A 20399-nucleotide genomic window follows, 5' to 3' on the forward strand; every position below is an offset into this window, starting at 1 on the left:
TTCACTGAGTACAAAAGGATAGGTCCCTTTTCTAAGATGCTTACAAAGTTGACAAAGGGGAAACTGAAGAAGGATGGGGATGAGGTAAACAAATGATATGCAGTTCATTCAGTTGCAAGTATTTGGGGCTAAGGCACAGTAGGAATTGAAGAGGTTGTGCCAAACATGCTTCACAGAAGAGATGGATTTTTTGAGAGGATGGTTTTGAAGGAACAGAGAAATGTCATTTAGAAGAATGGTAGCATGAGTTTGGGCTATGAACCACAGGTGTGGCAACTTCCAACTAGAAAATGCCCTCCTTACAAGTGATGACTATACAGACAGATACCCGAATATCTTGATTCTGAATTAAGATACTTTCTATTTCAAACAATATTTGAATTTTATTCTCTGCCAAGAAATGGATGCATTCATCCATAATTTCATTACAAACTTGTCAGGACAGGGAATTGTATTTACTTTTTGCTTAAAATTACCCAGTACAGTACAGATGGATGGCACTATATAAATATGTCCACCAGAGTTATTTTAATGGGACATTTGGTAGTCCACATGTCTCAGTATTGATGATTTAAACACACAAGGTGATTTAAGACGCAAAAGAACACTATTAGGACTCACAGCCTTGGCACACGATAATGAAGTGACAAAATGCAGCTGTTTATTGAGTAGTACATGATTCAACACATTCTGAATTTTCATTAACCCCACCTTTTTTTAATAATAAAAGTATCCTTTCTGGATACGTAGTGTACTCCCCAGGCACCCCTTGAGAAAAATAATGGCACAGGTATAATTAAATCAGTAATAATTTAAGGCTTTGCTGGAAAACTGCTATCCAAAACAGAGGCACTGGTGAAAATGCACCTTTTAATACTTCAGCCCCAAGTAAAGCTTGAAGCTTTAGACAAGAGGAAGTCCATAACACAATGCAAATAGGGTCAGAGAAGCAAGTTTGAGCCAACTCTTCCAATGTTGCACCTTTTTAGAACAAATCCACCACAAAGCTCAACATCCACCCCACACCAAACTCTTCTTATTCCCTGTTCTACTGTGGGGTTTCCCCCTTTTTCTTTTGAGGTGCTACACATTTTTGAAGAATGGCAATGAAGAATTTTTCTTCCTCAATTGAGGTGACTTTTTAGTCAAAACAACAACTTGGACAGAACTCCAAGCTACTTTTAATATCTGGCACAGAGCTTGTTTCTCAGAACTCATTCGCAAAATGTTTTCTGCTGGTACCTAGAGCCATTTTGCAAGAAAGGCCACTAGTACTTTGGCAAGCCTGATGAACTTCTATATATAATGGGAGTTCTAAAGGCAAGCCACTGCACTTGATGTTTTTAAAAAAGAACAAGTCTTAAAGTACAGCTGGTCAGGAATCTAAATACATGAAGTTTAAGAGCCCCTCCCACCCCCCAAACCCACATAATGAAATTCCAGAAAACAATACAAAGTTATTGCAAAAAAATCTAAAGTCTGTGCACCAGGAATATTGTATTGCAAAAATCCAGGAACCATCTCCAATTGGATGGAGTGAGTGAAAGAGACAAACAGAAGTCTCAAGGCAGCTACAATGCAAAGAAGTAACCAGGTGGGATAGTCCGTGCTTCCAGATGGGGTCACCAATATGTTATTTATACTTTTAACTGCAATAACCAGGGCTCCAGCCTCTGCAGCCTTTCTCCAGGTTCTCCTCTGCCTGCTACAATCAGGACTTTTAATTCTGAAGTACTGGTGGTGGGCAAGGTGGGGAGAACTAGAATAGGGTGGGCAGCACAGCAGCTGCAGCCTCACTCAGCATAGTTAAAGGTGCTGTCTCTGGGGAAGAGGAGTTGAAAACTATCCAAATTATAGGACGAAGTGGTCAATAAGGAGGGAAGGCAAATAGTCTAACAGAGTCAGCACAGAATTAGATAAGACTAAACACTTATAGGGCAGAAAGAACCTTGAGTACAAACAGCTTCTGTTGGAGGCTAATTATGGGGTAGAACCCTACATTCTTAACCATCTCATTGGACAAGATTCAAGGTCTGATTATAGACAAGAGTGGTTTGGCTGAATTTTCAGATCATTACGTGCCATCCACAACTGCAAATATATTGTCATTCAACTTGCACCTTCCTTAACTAGCAAAAAGGTTGAAGACTTTCAAGAGTTCAAAAAATGAATTCTTGCACAATACATTTTGACTACAATTACTCTCCAGAAGAGGATCTGCTTGCTTAGTAAGGTTCTTCCTTACAAGATGACAAAGGGCAGTTCTAGTCCACAGTTCAGGAAGATCTTTAGTCAAGAGTTTAGACCAGCCTTCCTCCTTATCTAGCACAAATAAAATCCCCTCAGGGCTATATTACCTAATCTGTGCATCAAGAATGCAATATTCTGCGTCGGAAGTGCATGAGCTCAGGGTACTCTCAGAAGTCTGTTCTGCAACTTTAAAAGCCAGAGAAGCTCAAGCTAACTTCTGCCACATACTGAACATGCCAAACCACTAAGTGGCTCTTTCTTCAAGCAGCAGGAGGCTAAACCTCTGGTTCAAACCTCGAAAACTGTTTCTGTGCTGACTCCATTGTGGGGAGGGGGAAGGGAAGAGAACACTTTTCTTAATAGAAGGCAATGCTGGATTTGCCCCCAGGAGGGTTGAGGACTTTGTTGTGTGATCGTGGCCGTGGCCCCAGCCTGGGCTCATGATCATCCATTTTGGGTCCAGGCTCTTTGGTGCTCTCCTTCTTCTGTGGCTCTCTCTTTTCACTTGTATCTTCCACCTGTGGTCTTTGGTCTTCTGTAATTGTAAATTAAGATATGTTATCAGGTGGCCATGCCAGAATATTCACCCAGTCTTATGACAATCATAGCTTGCATTACATGTATTTTACCCGGCTGCACTTCGTTCAGCCACCAGTTAGCACTCCATTTCCATGTTAACAAGGTGATAGTTATGTCATGTATGCTGCGGAAGCATTGTGAAATGCTGCTCCCCAAGAATACTCTGCTAAAAAAGCTTTACAAGGAGCATGGAAGGGCACCCAGTACTGAACACATGCACACACACAAACTCCTTTAAAAAATGTATTAAATCAGCCCACCAAGCAGGCCACTATAATGGGGACAAAAAAAGTATTATGAAAGTGTGTGAAGACCATTCACAGGCCTTTAATGAACAGATACAGTCACAACTGCAGATAGACACACACTAAATACCGTATTTTTCGCTCTATAACATGCACCCGACCATAACACGCACATAGTTTTTAGAGGAGGAAAATCCGTAGGCATGCCATCCGTAGGCATTCCCTCCATAACATGCACAGACATTTCCCCTTACTTTTTAGGAGGAAAAAAGTGAGTATTATGTTGCAAAAAATACGGTACTTATGGCTTATATTCCTCTCTCCACAAGTCTTTTCATTTAGGTTTATTGATCTGGAATAATAGCTGTGTCAAACATTGAATATAACAAACAAACAAAACCCCAGAAAAAAACAGTTCAAATATAAATTGGATTCTGCCCTTGACTCATCCATTCTGGAAAGCCTATAGAAACAACAGGTGAACAATCTGTCACCTACAGAGTGGTTCCCAAGCCCTGTGCAGCTCATCAAGAACTATGCTCATCTACTTTTTAGTGGTAAGCCATATTCAGGAGAAAGTATAGCTTAAGCCATGAATTCATGGCAGAGGGAATGACTTAGCACAAGGTTAGTGCTACCGACTGTATAATAATCAGCAATTAAGTAGAAGTAATCTCAGGCATCTAGTTTAGCAGGAGATGGTAATACACTGGTAGATAGAAGCTCAGATCAGATACATATTATTTGTATCAGGCTTAGCTCTGGCACCCACAGAATAGCAACCCATTCCAGAATATTCTCATATAGTTAGACTGAATTGTGGAGAATCTATTCTGTACTTTTAGAAGATGCACTGAATGCTTTTTATAAAATTTAGAAGATACAGGGTTGTTTTTTTAAAGGAAATTCAGATGCAGGGATCTTTTCAAATTGTAACTTTTTACAGGTACAGTGAAACCTCTACTCACATACGGAATCCTTTCCGGAGGTCCATTTAATGAGTTGATCCGGGTTGCTGGGAGAAGCTCCGTTTTGCGTGTGCACATTTGGTGGCGGCACCATTCTGCGTGTGTGTGCAGATGGCAGCAGCCGCTTCTGCGCATGCACAAATCGCAGCAAACCCGGTATTTACTTCCAGGTTTGCCGCAGTCGCGAGTTGGGTTGCTCGCAAGTGGGGCAGTGGTAAGTAGAGGTTGTACTGTACACACACACAAAATAAGCCAAGCAAATCACTTCAAATCCATTTCATTCTCCACATTTTAAAAGATCCTCAACCAAATTAGTAAGGAATTATTGGACAACAAAGTTGAAAACAATGCAAGCATGTCAATTTATTGAATGCATCTGCTTCTGATGAGATTTTTACCTACATAGGGAAAATGGGAGACATCCCTTAAGGGATCTGGATTAACTTTGAGTTTCTAAGTCATTTGGTCAAACTGTTCAAATCTAAAAGAACTGTCCTTCAAGATAACAGCCAGGCAATATATGGCACCTTGTACATCACATCCATATATTAAAAAATTGCAGTCAGAGGTGCATTTTCATATTCAATTTCTTGTGACAGAAATAAAAAAATTCTCGGTAATATTTCAGCACAAATTCAAGCTGTTCTAAAGCTGAAGATTTCTGAAGAATCTTTGACTATTTTGCTGAAGCATTTAAAGGACTCTTAGTTCATTCCAAAGAGCTTCTTGCTTTTCTACTTATGGCACTGAATGCTGTAACTGTGGGTAACTAGCATCTAAGGAGCTGCTGACAGAGCCAGCAGCTGACCAAGTCATTTTTCCATTAGAAAGTTAACATACCAAAGATTGGTTTCTTTGGAAAATAAAAAAAACCCTCTTCAACCTAAAAGTGTTTTTTGTGGATTCTGATAAATCTCGTTTTAACAAGCCTCCCAGGAATTTTGTTCATCCCACATATACTGAAGAGATAGGTTAAGTCCTCGATGTTTGTCTAGATTCTATCTCCCTATAGCAACCCACAAGCTGTATTAGGCATCTGCAGTTGACAGAATGCCTACAATTACAAGCCTTCTGGGGCCTCAAGATCAGCCACAGAAGTCTTGCTTGCACACACTATTATTGTTACTTTTGACACACAGAGTGTCCCAAAGTGACCTACAGCCTGACACTATCACTATTTACTTTCAGGCACCAGATAAGAATGTTTCTTTATACCCTGGCTTTTGTCCCTTAGTCTGGAGAGTTTTAGATATTTTTGGCGTCTTTCAGTGGATCGGATGTGTTACACCTGACTTTTATATGTATGAAAATGTTTTTCATTCTGCTCTTAGCTTTTCATTCTGTTTTGATTTCATACTGGTTTTAAAAGACAATCCATGCTTTAGAAATCCTCTGCTTCCCAGAAAACTTGTTCCACTTACCTTTTGGTTTTTGTTCTTGTGGCACATCCCCTCTGTCATTCAGGATAACAGCATGATCCTGTAAGGGGAAAAACACTTTTAAAAAACCAAGTTCTGTGGGAATGTATTGCCCCTTTAAAAAAAAGCAACTCTAGGTTTGCTTAGGCTTCCTTCAAGCAAGAAAGGCAAGCAATTTCTGCTACCATTCTCTTTTTTGAAGGGCAGAACTTCTAGCACGTAGCTGTTGGAATCTGCATTCGACCGAGCTGGTAAAGCTCATCTTCCTCCGGCCGAGTCCTTCGGAAATGCCCTGCGACGTGATTAACGACCTGAGCCTTTGATGAGGCTCCAGGCACATTCCCATTCAGCAGAGAATCAAAGCAGCACGCAGAAGTGATGAGATTTATGGCTACATTGCTATACTTTATTTCTTACTTTGCAGACAGAAAACACATCCTCTCTCTGTGGAAGGCAGAGAGCAACTGAACTAAACAAAGGAACAGGAAACCAGTAACGTCACATGCGTCTCCTGTCTTCCGTGAGACTTCAAACAGCCTGGAATGTCTCTGGAATGTAAACAGAGTCTTGTGACTCTAAGCAGCTGCACAGTGGCAAACAGAAACTAACAGTAGCTAGCATTTCTGCAGGGTTGTCTTCCACACATGAGGCAGAAGGGATTCTGCTTAATATAAGAACTGAAGAGACTGCTGGAGCAGGCCACTGGCCGATCTAGTCCAGCATCCTTATCTCACAGTGGCCAACATTTCTACTAGATAGATGTGCAATCTAATTCAACACTTTACAGTGGACAGAAGGCTGGGTCAGCATGATCAGGAATGAATGGAATGAATCAAAAGCTTCTCAATTCCATACCAAGGGCCCCCAGATTCAGCAAACTCAATTATACAAATGAATGCATGGCTGCTTCATTTACACAGATCGTTCTTCCTAAGATCTGATCTGAGTTCTCCTGTGGCTTTATTAAAAAGAAAAAAGGAAAAGGAAATGGGCAAAATCTACAATACCTTGGGTTTGTTTGGGTGAGCTTTGACAATGTCGACAGGCTGTGGAGACCCAAAAATATTGCTTGTTTTTCCACCAGGTGGATTTGTAAGATGACGAGAAGGATTAGGTTTATGGTCCTCAAATATTCCACTGTCCTTCCCACCTGCAAGACAGCAGTACTAATGGAAGTTACTAAGAACTTCTCCTTCAGATTCTTCCAGGTAGCTCATGATAAGCTCCAGGAGTCAGTCCATTATCAGCATTGTTTGTATTTTTAATTCCTTGTACAATGTGCACTGACTTTTAACCTAATAGGCTGGGAATCAACCAAACCTATTCTGAAGATGTGTAATGCGTAAAAGGTTCCACTGCTAGACAAGCTGCCCAGCTAGCACTGACTAGCATTTGTTATGCATGGGATCATTCCAGGAACGTTTATTCCACTTGATTTCCAATGTGACACAATACTGCAATAAGAACAGCTATATGCTGCAACAGTGTTTGCAAGTGGATGCAGACGCCAGCAGTATGGAAATGAACATGCATGGACAAGCTTCTAGAAATATTTTGACTCACCTTCATGCTCTAAAACTGAAGCCCATTGTTCAAATTGCTTTATACAATTTATTAAAAAGTAACCTCTTTGTTCACTGGGAGAGTGCCAAGAACTGCTTTTGCCTAAGCCAATATTTAATGCAGCACTGTCTAAATACCACAGCTGAAAGTTGATATGTTACTACCATAAACAGAAAGCTTGAGTCCTACATCCCACACACCTCAACATTTAGAAGTCCAATATCAATTATAAACCTGCGCTTTTAATATCAGCCAGCCTAGGTGGTATGAGATCAAACACCGTATCTTACCACAGTGGTATTTGGATGAGGGTGGTATGCACTGCAATCTGTTGCCACCATATTTAAATGATCATTTTCATCAAGTTTTATTATGCAGCCTTTCCAGGGTTGAATTACTGGTTTGGTCCCCCTCTGCCAAAGCACACACTTGCAATCTACATTTGTAAGATGCAATCTATACGGCAAGATTGTGCAAACTGATAAAACATCTGTTTGTCAGGCTGAATTACATCAGTTAGCAAAGCAGTGCAATTCATCTCTTGCATGCAAAATATTGGCTGAACACAACCTAAGCACGTCTTTGATTAACAAGGATAGTCTGAAACATACAGAGGCTTTCAATGGTGATACAATATGGTAAAACTCTGCTAGAATAGAGAAGGACAAAGTATAGGTTATGTATTTGCAGGCAAAGCAAAACCTGCCACTCCCTTACATAGAGTTCCTCAGGAAGATGACTCTCACCTGGAGGGTTTGTTCTCTTTGAAACGTTCGGAGTTTCTTCAGCTCCTCCAAATATGTTAGATGTCATTCTGTGCGGCCTGAAAGAGGAGTTGACTTCTTCTGGGCTTCCAAAGAGATTGCTGGAGCTTCCTCCAGGAGGTTGCAGGACCCTGTTTACAGAAAATAAATGATAGTCAGCCACGAGCACAGATCGTGTCCAGTCTGAATTATATAAGTGAAAACAGGCAATGTGCAACCAGACAAGTCTATGGAGAGATTTATCCAAAGGTTATGAGAGAGGGGAAGGTTACATACGCTTCAGGTTACATATGCTTCAGGTTACAGACTCCACTAACCCAGAAATAGTACTTCAGGTGAAGAACTTTGCTTCAGGATGAGAACAGAAATCGGGCTCCAGCAGCACGACAGCAGCAGGAGGCCCCATTAGCTAAAGGGGTGCTTCAGGTTAAGAACAGTTTCAGGTTAAGTACAGACCTCCAGAACAAATAAGTACTTAACCTGAGGTACCACTGTAACTCTCTGTTAGTAGGAAGCAGGAACCTTAATGGTTCAAATGTTGCATACCGTCAGCCTACACATCCTATTAACTTCATCTCTACAAAGTTAACCTTTGCTTAAATGCTTTGCTTAAATTAGGGGTCCGCAAGGTTTACCTCGCCTGGGCCGGTTCACTCCAGCAGAGATCCCTCTGTGGGTTGGATTGTGAGCGTCTGCACAATTTTCAGCACCTGAGCATACATGATTTCCGGCACCTGCACAGACGCAATTTCCGGCGCCACGAAAGCGAGTCCCCACACCGCGCTGCACTGGTTTAGCGCAGCACGTGGGGACTCACTGAGCAGGTTTGGGATGGCTCATGGGCCGGTTAAACAACCCCCATGGGTCGCTTGTGGCCCATGGGCCTTAGGTTGCCTACCCCTAGCTTAAATGCATAAAGAATATGATGGTCAGGATAAGTTTAAAGAGGGCAAATAATTTATAACTGTACATACTTCTCGACAAAAAAAAGGGGGGGGGAATCCCCAAACTAGGTCTGTGCAAAGCATATCAGGCACCAATAAGCAGTTTGGCTTGATGCTTCTTGATGGATATTTTCCCATTGTTGGGTGAGGTCATTACCACACCCAAATTGAAACTGAACAAGAGTTAATGCATTTACTCCTTACAAACTTGTCCACACCCTTTTATATGCTTATTAAAATTCTTTCAATTTTGAGGTCTATTTCACAGCAGTATGCCAAGATGTATATGAAGTGTATTTTTGTTATTAAGTTTACTGGATTATTATTATCTCCATCCACAAGCATTCTTAATCAAAATATGAGATATTTGACTGCTGCATTTGGGAAAAGGAACAGTTATAAAAGATTAGGGTTTTGTATTGGCTTAGATTTCTCAAAAGTTGCTAAGAGATATGGAGTTCAAAATCTGAATCTGACACAGAGACCAAAAAAACAAATAAACCCCAGATCTCACCAGCCAAAATAAGGGCATCTCAAGAAATAGGCAATTTTAATTTACACTAGTCCAACACCAGTACTTCTATTGCCTGGTGGTGTTACGTGACTAGCACAGCAGCATATACACATATTGTTAAGACTGTTGCAATCTGTTATTCAGCTTTCTGTGGAAAGAAACATTCCAGAACAAGGCCAAGGTTTACAGGGAACGGAATGCAAATGACATTAAAGAATGCATTGTGAATGACCAGATAAGAGGTAGCTAGACAGCCACTCGGTGCAATACATGCACAACAAAACTACAAGTTTTGACCCTATATTGCTGACTTAAGTATCAAGCTGGTTCCATACAAATAGTCAATATCTATGCAAACATTTGCACTCTTGAAGCAATTTCACAATACAATGGAAGTTGATAGACTAATTCAAGGAAGAAGGTGGGGGAAAAGATGTTTCTTGCATCATTTGCCAGGAAGGAGACAAGAATGTGTTCAGATTTTGAGATACAGCTATACGGCATTCCATACCATAAAACCTTTGCTCTCCAAAAGTCATGGAAGAGAATTTCCTGTGCAATCGGAGTGCCTGAATAAAGGGTTGGGTGGGGGTGGGGAGGAATAAACTAAGAATACAGTGGTACCTTGGGTTACAAACGCTTCGGGTTACGTGTTTTCAGGTTGCGGACCGTGAGAAACCTGAAAGTACCGGAAAGGGTTACTTCCAGGTTTCGCTGCATGCGCAGAAGCACCAAATCACGTCATGCGCGTGTGCAGACGCGGCACTGCAGGTTACGAACGCTGCGGGTTGCAGATGTCCCTCCGTCACGGATTATGTCCGCAATCCAAGGTTCCACTGTATCATTCTGCTTCTAAGTTACTGCTGCTTTCTTTCACATGCCATAATGCAAACAAGTCTGCAGTGGTCATCACCTCTTTCTTCATCAAAAGGAGATAACAGAATCACTCATGCAATTTAAATTCAAACTTTCTCAACTGGCAATGCAGTGCTTGGCAGTCTCGTGCCAATAATTTAGCTTTGGTTTCAACAATCCCCATCAGCTCCAGCTAGCAAATGGCTTTGTTGGTGAAGGCTGGTTTAGAGTGTTGGACTAGGACATCACTCAGGGTTCAAATCCTCACTAGGATTTGAGTTCACAAAGGGGACCTTGGGTCAATCACCATCTCTCAGCCTCAGAGGCTGGTTGAAAGAATAAAATAGAGAGAGGGAGAGCCAAATACGTCCCCTAACCTCCCTCGAGGAAACATTGGATATAAATGCAAAAACAAAATAAATGAAAATAAATACTTGAAGACTGCATTTTGGACCACAAAAGGCTGTCTGATTAAAAGCGTCAGTATCATATCTGAGATCAGTGAACTACACATTTAGGCACTGTTCCAACACCACAGTTCCAAGCATTGCAACAGTAACATGAGTGTGCCTGACTGAAGATACACATTGTATACACAACAGAGAGGGTTTTCATTGCAAATGCTGCATGAATATTTTCAAGAAGCAGAAACAAATTCAGAAAGAAAGCATCATACGATGAGCACCACAAGTCCTTTCAGCAATATAGGCTGTTTGACACTAGTTGACACACAAATCCCAAATTGCTCGAGGAAATTGCTCTTGAGGTCTGATCTTTCTTTTGTTCCTACAGTCCTGGAAAGAGGTTGCAATAAATTCCCTCCTGTAGTAGTAAGGTTTAGATCCAGGTAACTATTAGGAAATATCTGTACAAACTCTGTACAAGGTTTCTCCTTGGAACGGAAAGTGCCTTAGTCACCTTGGTGATGAAACACTATCTTGTTGAGGAAGCTGGGAAGACTGGCATATTGTTTTACAGCGGTCGCTTACATTCTTGGAAGATCAGTTCCAGAAGGTGATGCTGAGAGATTGCTGTTCCATCCAATGGGGAGACAAGGTCTCATACTGTCTCCCAGGCTGAAATATTTTCATTTTAAATACTTTTAATACAGAACTCTGCTGCTCTTTAATAACTGATGATTTTAGTTATTTTTCACATCTGAAGTTTTATTGATGTGATTATTGTATTACATATAGAACCCATTTCTTCTTCTTTGCCATATCCTATGAAGGTAGTGGCAGACTGTTCATCTTTAGCTGGAAATGCTACTGCATACACAATTCTGAAGAGAACAAAAAGGAACAAAACTTGAGCAAAAAAGTGCAAGTAAGAGATGCTTTAAAAAAATTCTGAGGAGCGTACTGCTAAAAATATTAAGACCAACAAGGAGTTCTTTAAATAAATTGGTATCACGAAACCATCTAGGAAGACAGTTCGAACCTTGGATGACAAGGTAGTAAAAGGAATGTGAAAGGAGGTTATGGAGAAGTTGAATGAATTATTTGCCTCTGCAGATCCCAGTGCCTGAACCAGTACCTCACTAAGGTCTCCTCAGGAAGCTTAGCCATCAAGGAATAAGGGGAGGGATCCTCTTGTGGACCACAAATTTGTTAACTTGGACGAAGCAAAGATGTAGAAAGTGAATAGAGACAAGATTTTCTCATGGACATCTAATGAAGCTTAATGTTGGAAGATTCACAACAGTTAAAATACGGCCATTGCTCCCACAGGAGGCAGTGATGGCCATCAACCTAGATAGCTTTGAAGGATTGGAGAAATTCATGGAGGTGAGGGCTATCAAGGACCAGTTGCCATAATGGCTATGCTCTGCCTCTACACTTGGAGGCAGCAACGCTTTTGAATACCCGTTGCTGGAAACCCACAGGAGAGGAGAGTTCTTGTGTGCTCAAATTCTGCTTGTGAGTTTCCCACAGGCATCTGGTCGGCCCCTGCCCTGCTCCAGCAGGCTCTTCTTAAATCTCTTACCTCATGTATTCCAGGGCTGAGCTCTGAGTCAGAAAATTCAATCCCAATCCCTTGTGCTTTCAAGAAGCATGATGTCCTCACAGTATTGCAAACACCAAGAGTAAGTTCCTTGAGCATTCTCATAATGTAAAAAATCCACTAAATTTCAAAATTCTTCCTGACACCAATTCAGTATGCATATATTGTTACATTTTGATGAGTCACCTTGTGCAAAAGGACATCTAGGCAATTAAAAAAAATTTAATCACAGATATCCAAAATAATGATGTCACTCAAATGAAACACTACTTTCTAACCAGTGTGTGTTCAGGTGGCAAGATTTGATTTAAGTAATCCATTGTTATCAAAGTCTGTCTACATATGCTAGTCTAAGTTATGGGGATGGAGGAGGAGAGGAGATACAGAATCTAGGTTTTCTCCAAGGTTATTGGAGAAAAGTCAAGAACTCTAGGTTGGTTGAAGCAGAGATTAATAGGCAGTTTTAGAATTAATATTTTATGTCTGGCAAGAAGCAAAACTCTCTAAAGGTAGAGGAACACAGCAAGATGTTGACTTCTGGAAAACAGAGCCTGGTGTCACAACTGAGCCTTCCTGAAAAAAAATCATACCAGACAGTGCGGTCTGGTGCCCTTTAAGCACAGCAGCCACCTCCTACAGCAAAAATCTATTCTGAAACACTGGGTGGCATGAATTATTAAACCCCAAAGGGCTCCAAAAGGAGGAGGAGGAGTGCTAATGAGTCTGTTATTCAAATCTCAACAGACCGATCCACCTCCATGAAGTTACATATCATGGCAATAGTAGAAATATATAGGTACTTACAATTCTAATCGCCAATCCGTGTACAATTAAAATATTCAATGTTTATTTTGGAGATTAAGCAGCTGCATTGAAGTTTAGGTCAGCAATCAATCAGGACCACTTTGAGATTAAGTAATTGTGAAGTAGGAGACTAGCCCATCTCTCTCCCTCTCTCCCTCTCTCCCTCTCTCTCTCTCTCTCTCTCTCTCTCTCTCTCACACACACACACACACACACACTAAATGCCAACAAATCATATACCTAAAGACATCCCTTCTTCCATACACACAACTCTGTACCTTCTAGCATAGCTACTGATATGAATAGAGTTGGTGGTACTTGGGGTTGGACACTGGAGCCACTAATTGAATGCTATCCCTACAGCAGTCTTCCCTTAACTGGCACCCACCAGATGTTTTAGACTACAACTCTTGACTAGATTCCTGGGGAAGGTTACCTTAGCATGTAAAACAATCGCTGCTACAATAGTTCCACTGCCATTATAGAAACCAGTGTTCGAGTCTTCCAGCTTATAAGCATCGAAAGTGTTCTGCATACAAAGCAATGCACATGGACAGACAAAGCAAACAAAGTTCAGAGAAGACCCAATGTGGTTTAGTAGAGTTAGTATTTATTTGGAAGACCTGGGTAGGGCAGTCAGTACATCTGGCATCATCTAGGCCATATTGCATCATATATTGAGTTATGTGGCAAACAGTCTTCTCTTAGGAAAACATTTTGCGTGAACTGAATACAAGCCTATCAACAGCCAGGTTTCAGCAACTCCCAAGTCTCTTAGGCGAGGACAGTCAGAAATTATAGGGACCTACTAATAAAAGCTAGGTGATTCTTGCACAATAAATGTGACATATAAATGAATTGTCAAATGAGCATATCACTCTTTCTCTCTCTCTCTCACACACACACACACGGGGTGGTTAATTCACAAAGTGAGTTCAGCATTCAAAGCAATCCAAGTGATTACTATACTAGGTAAAGGTAAAGGTACCCCTGCCCGTACGGGCCAGTCTTGACAGACTCTGGGGTTGTGCGCCCATTTCACTTAAGAGGCCAGGGGCCAGCGCTGTCCGGAGACACTTCCGGGTCACGTGGCCAGCGTGACATCGCTGCTCTGGTGAGCCAGAGCCGCACACGGAAACGCCGTTTACCTTCCCGCTGGTAGGCGGTCCCTATTTATCTACTTGCACCCGGAGGTGCTTTCGAACTGCTAGGTTGGCAGGCGCTGGGACCGAGCAGTGGGAGCGCACCCCGCCGCAGTGATTCGAACCGCCGACCTTTCGATCGGCAAGTCCTAGGCGCTGAGGCTTTAACCCATAGTGCCACCTGCGTCCCTGATTACTATACTAGACACAGGTAAAAATGAGATCCAGTGGAAGTAGTAAGAGGTCTAACTCAGAGCAGTTGGTTTCTTCTCTCCCGGTAACCTGAATCAATTTCATTTATATGCAATACATGCTCCAGACAAGGACAAATCCATTGATAGCCTCCAAGAATAGGCAAAATCAAAACCAACTCATTCCACCTACACACGGGCATGGCCAGAGGAAGCAGAAGAAAGGCAGGACACCTTATCATAAATACTACTCCAGTTGCAACCACAACAAAGCTAATTCCAGACAAGCTTTGGGATGTTTAATACAGCATTTTGGGTGTGAACACATTAAGTTTCCATCTGCCTATACAGTCTAGCATTTCAGAGGGGAGTTCAGAAACAGCACCATACATTATCACTAGAATCCTTATGACTGCCAAACAATGTGGATCAGCATTGTTGCCTTGATTTGGTGCATTCAGATTCCGTATTTAAAACTTTCGTCAGTCACCTTAAGTTTTTCTGCTGGGGGGAAAGAGACAGGCAAGACATTTTTTAAAATAAAACACCACCCAGAAATATAAGTATTACCTTCCTTTACGTATTTTGCTTGAGCAGGCTAGTGAAAAAGGGCGGGCACCATAAAAGCTTTTGTTCTCTTTAAAACAAAACGAAAAAACCCCCAAACCTCCGCCACACCCCTTACAGAAGTCATTTACTCAGAAGCAAGCCCGGCGATTTCATCAGGGTTACTCCCATGTATGCCTGCAAAAGATTGCCGCCTCAGCGTTAGGTAAGAAATCTGGTTTCCGACGGCACCAGAAGGCCTCCTACCTGAACCGGCATATTGCCACACCCCCACCCCCACTCTCAAAGCGCAGTGAGGCCGAACTGGAAACGCACGGCTTTAATTCGAATCGAAAGCGTCCGCCGCGGTCTGCTTTTACAACCCACAACATGCCCTTAAAAAAGCGGCGTTCTCTTCCCCCCCCCCCCCCCCGTTTGCAGCGAGGTGGCTCCGCCAAGTCACCAGCTTCCGCCCCTGAGGAGCCTCCCCTCAGCCACAAGGGCGGGAAACGGAGCGAGGGACCCCGGCGTCCGGCGTCTCCTCCCCTCCCCCTCCCCCCCCCCCCACGAAGCGAAGGCCGCCCTTCCTCAAAGGAACGAGCACATTTACCTCGAGCTGGGTTTCGCCGAGTCGGTCTCGGGTCCCTGAAACATGGTGGCGGGAACGGCGGCGACCAACGGCCTAGCGGATGCTAAGCAACGCGCTCCTCAACTGCGAGCGGAGCTACAGCTCCGCGCTTGTGATTTCCTCAGGCAGGGCGCCCGGGCGGTCTTTAAAAGCCGATTGGCCGTTGGAGCCGCCGCTTACGGCCAGCCAACCAACCGACGCCTCGGTGATCTGTGCCCAATGAGCGCAATACAAGGATGGGGTTTGGGGGCGGGGAGAAGGGGCGAGATGCCTGAAGCGCGGGCGGAGTTTTTAGCGCTCTCATTGGAAGGAGTGAATTGAAGTGCAGAGTGTTTGAGGACCGGGACATTCGCAGGGAAACAAAAATGCTTGTTTGCAAAGCTATTGTACTACCAACCTTATGCTTGTGAAACATGGACCATTTATAAACACCATCTCCAGCTCCTCAAAAGATTCCATCAACGGTGTCTCCGAAAATTGTTACACATCACTTGGGAAGACAGGAGAACTAATACCAGAAGCAAAGATCACCAGTGTTGAAGCAATGATTCTTCAACATCAACTTTGTTGGACTGGTCATGTTGTATGGATGCCTGATTATCTTCTTCCAAAGGAACTACTCTATTCCGGACTCAAAAATGGAAAGTGTAATGCTGGTGGTCAACAAAAGAGGCGTAAAGACTGTCTCAAGGCAAACCTAAAAAAATGTAGTATAAACACCAACAATTGGGAAACACTTGCCTGTGAGCGCTCCAATTGGAGAACAGCCTTTACCAAAGGTGTCATGGGTTTTGAAGACACTTGAACTCAGGACGCAAGGGAGAAACGTGCTAAAAGGAAGGCACGCTTGGCAAATCCACGCCGTGGTCAACTCCCACCCGGAAACAAATGTCCCCACTGTGGAAGGATGTGTGGGTCCAGAATTGCCCTCCACAGTCACTTATGGACTCATTGTTAAAACCGTGTTTATGGAAGACAATCTTACTCAGCTACGAGTGATCAACAAAGAAGACAAGACAGCCATTCCATATATCTCCAGCGCTTGTTGGTCTGGAAGAAGGCAGCGAATGGCAATGGTCTTTAAGGTTTGAAGAGCCCTGGTCAGCTTCTCAGCATTTGCTTCCTCGGGGCGGGAGTTAATTGAAAAGGCTACAGGCTAAGTTACTCTTAAGAAGTTCACTTATTAGGATTCATTTATTTGTGTATTTTAAAACATATACATTGCTTTGCTTTGTATGAAACTCAAGCGGCTTGCAAGAAACCACCCCATATATAAGGAGGTATTCAACTAAGTTTAATTCAGAGCAGACCTACTGAAATTAATGGACCTAACTTAGTTATATACTGCAAATCAAACTATCCATAGGACCAGTTAGCCATAGTATTTCTGTCCTTTGTCAGTCCTTTGTAAAGCCTTTAGATGCAACCGTGGGGTTTTGAGGGAAGGTAGTTGCAATCAAAATTATTCAACCCCCATTGCAAATCAGGTTTATTATCAAAATCTACACTTTCAGCTGTTTGCAATGAGCAAATCAAACAAAAGCAATTGAAATAGCTCAACACAATGGATACAAACAATGAAGCCCTTGAGACAACACCTGTTGTATTTGTGCTTTTGGGTGGGATTCTGTTCAGGGGGTTGAATAGTGAGACTGGAGAAGTCTGTGTTGCAATTTCAGCTGAATTTGGGGAAACTACTTGAAGCATCCATTATGTTGAGCTATTTAAATTGCTTTTGTATAATTTGCTCATTGCAAACAGCTGAAAGTGTATATTTTGATAATAAACCTGATTTGCAATGAGGGTTGAATAATTTTGATTGCAAGTGTAGATGATAGTGCACTGCTGACAGTTTGGATGTGCAACACAGATTACCGTATACTATACAATATGTTCCCCCATCACCCTTTGGCCTCAAGCTGCAGATATTTCTTGCTGTTGTCAATAATCCAGCCTTGAGTGCCAGAAAATTTAAAACTGAATTGTAACAAAATGGTGTTCAGTGAAACTCCTGTTCAGGATTCCCTTCAGCGAGCCATGGCCCCTTGTACAGGATGCTCTATTTCCCCTCATTTATTGGTTTCTCTTCAATCAGCATGCTGTGGACACTGTGCATTCTTGGTCCTCATCAGGCTGTTTTTGGGGACCCCCCAAGAATTTTTCTCCTCCAAAAGACTTCTTGTTCTTCTGCAAACCTTGGGAACCCTCCAAATATACTGTGCATGGGTGGTGCCATTTTGGCTATGTAAGTATTGGAGCTCAACCCCAAACATAAAAATAGGTAGGGTAACTTGAAGGGCCTGTAATCTAAGGATGGGTGTTTTCCACTACACAGATCTAAGTACATAACATTTAGAGGACTTATTTTCCCCCTGTTCCACTGAGGTAGCGGTTCAAGTCATATTCCCAGTCAGAAGAAAATCTATCAGTGCTTCGGGTAAAAATGACAGCAAACCCATGACTTAGACCAAGGATTAGTATGTATTTATGCACAATCATAAAAACAACTTTACAAGTTGAATTGAAAATTGAAAACAGAAGAAGTTAACAGCTTTTGTATATTATATTAAATAACCCAAACACCTTTTCCTTTTCCAAAAATTGGTAAAGAATAAATAATATAATTTACAATATGGTACAAAAAAATAATCAGTTAAGGACAGGCATTCTTGCTTTATACATACACTATATATGTATATTTATTATCTATAAAACAAATTCACATCTCAAAACAAGACAGAAAACCTTTAGATGATATGGCTTAACTATTATTAAAATATACAGCAACAAAGTCTGCTGTCAAACCCACAAGCTCTAAAGCCAGTTATCACATTTTGGCAACTAATGATAACTTACTGCTGTAGTGCTTGCAAACGTTTTCACTTGTTTAGCATTTACAGATCACTGGGAAATCTGGAGAATTGAGTTTTTAAAAGGGCTCGGTAACTCAAAAGTGCAGTATTTTCCTTACAAATGTATCCAACTTCTTTGTGTGTGTGTGTGTGTGTGTGTGTGCATATGCATGCATGTCATTAAAAAAGTAAACCCAAAATGAAATACTAAAATCCAACTGTCAAGTCAAAAAGTCAGTGGACAAGACATCTTGGCTGATATGATTTGACCTAAGTTGCTGGCTGGAAAGCATTAAAGATAGGAGAGTGATAATGAAAAAGGTTGTGTAATGCCAACTTTAAACAACTTTGCTTTAAAAAAACAACCGCCGTGTTGTTTGGACACAATTCATAGGGAATTTGCTCCTCCAAAATTTTTGTTAATTTCAATGGACTTTGTGGAATGAAGTTACTGTTAAGTTCTATGCTAGTGATTACAGAAAAATATTCAGAGGAGTTAACTGGCCTATCAAAATGCAATGCAGAAGCAATATAGGCACTCAGAATCTGGCCAATAAATTAGGTTGTATTCTTCTTTAAAAAAATTTTAGGCTAGCAATATTAGTATCTGATTCCCAGTGCCCTATTCTGTGGATCTGCAATAGTGATGGGGAAGCTGTGGCCCTCCAGATGTTACAACTCACACCAGCCCAGGTAGCATGGCCAATGAATGGTCAGGGATGATGTCAGATGGCATCCAGCAACATCTGGAAGGCCAGAGATTCCCTATCCCTGGTCTACAAGACATATTTTTCTTCACTGCATATATACTGAGGAAGTAGACCAATTTATAATACACCTGTTAACAAACCATGTGATAACAGAAAAAAACTGAAGCATATAGTTTTTCAGGAACCACACTCATGAATGGAAACCAGCTATATCCACAGAACAACCTTCTCTCAATGCCTCAGGCAAATGTGAAGGTAAGGCAAGAGGACAATTCACCTTCAAAGTAGTTGGGTCTGCAGATAGTTTGTCTCAAAATACATTTCAGCAAGTTTCAAACAAAGTAAAAGTTCATTATTAGTTCAAAGAGGCTGAAACAGTACAATTCAAAACCAACTCCTGCATTCAAAAAGTCAGTGGCAGCCGTAGAATCAATGTTGTGTCTCAAATGTATGGATGCTTTGGTAACTCAACACCAGAAAGCTCCAAAATGGACACATTACTAATGCTTCATTGAAGAATAGCAGCAGTTACTGACTCAAAGTTAAACATTATTATTGGTTTTTTATTTCAAGTGCACAATCTTAATTGTTCATGTAATTTTATATGCAAGATAAAAGGCCAAATGGCCAGTGTTTATAATCTCTATGGACTCCTATCTTTAGAAACTGAATTTGCATGGGAAAAATACTTTGGGAGAAAGAGGAGTTGATACAGAAACTTTACTACATAACTGTTTAGAATTGGACAATTGGCTCCTTGTTCTGTCTACTTTTCTGATGCTCTGGTTCTGTTTTAGGCAACAAAGGATATTAAAATCTGCAGACCTCGTCATTGATAAAAATAGCTATGACACAACATTCTATCTTTTCTCAAACGGAGGAAGCTGGTGGCAGAAGGTAAATCTGTCAGCACACAAGGGACAAATTTGCAGATCCCATTAAACTGTAAGGCTGGTAAATAATCTGGGCACATGGACGGATTCATAAGCTTGCTACAAATCCATCCTTTTAGAAATAGGAGGAATGGAAATGGTGGGGCGTAGGAGACTATAATCAAAAAGAACAGATGTTTCTGAACTATACCCCCATCAGTCCCAACAAGTATGGCCAATGGAAAGGGGTGGTGGGAACTGCAGTTCAGCAACACCTGGAGGGCCAATGGCTCCCTACATCAGAAACAGAATGTTAAGAATTTCATTAAAAAACCAACCCACCCACACCTGCAGACCTATAATGAATTAACGTAAATGTCCACAGGCAATGTCTCATAGGAACAAAGGCCTTTTATGGACGATAGAACTGATAACATTTCAAGGACGGATCAGAAAATGGGCTCTGCCTGAAATGCTCCTGCAAAAAAAAATGCAGACAGGTAGAATAAACATGTTTTTGGCACAGCGGTATCTAGGCCATGTTGCTAAA

General features: G+C 41.7%; 1 protein-coding gene across 1 annotated transcript; it reads right to left on the reverse strand.

Moving 5' to 3' along the window:
* Window positions 1-639: 639 nt before the first annotated feature.
* JPT2 (Jupiter microtubule associated homolog 2) lies at window positions 640-15558 on the reverse strand. The gene is made up of 5 exons (XM_081888102.1): window positions 15398-15558; window positions 7770-7918; window positions 6468-6610; window positions 5464-5521; window positions 640-2785 (listed from the first exon to the last, which is right to left on the reverse strand). The coding sequence occupies exons 1-5, from the start codon at window positions 15439-15441 to the stop codon at window positions 2607-2609; spliced, it is 573 nt and encodes a 190-aa protein (XP_081744228.1). The 5' UTR covers window positions 15442-15558; the 3' UTR covers window positions 640-2606.
* Window positions 15559-20399: the final 4841 nt, after the last annotated feature.

Source organism: Podarcis melisellensis (assembly GCF_964234715.1).
Source record: "Podarcis melisellensis genome assembly, chromosome: 14".
NCBI classification, from domain to species: Eukaryota; Metazoa; Chordata; class Lepidosauria; order Squamata; family Lacertidae; genus Podarcis; species Podarcis melisellensis.

Bases quoted from the DNA above. Each gene is read 5' to 3' on its own strand.
- JPT2 (XM_081888102.1), bottom strand. From the start codon at position 15,441: ATGTTTCAGGGACCCGAGACCGACTCGGCGAAACCCAGCTCGAG. The intron at 7,919-15,397 runs GTAAATGTGCTC...TTCTGTAAACAG, and splicing joins TCGGCGAAACCCAGCTCGAG to GGTCCTGCAACCTCCTGGAG. The intron at 6,611-7,769 runs GTGAGAGTCATC...GCTGTCTTGCAG, and splicing joins AAAGAGAACAAACCCTCCAG to GTGGGAAGGACAGTGGAATA.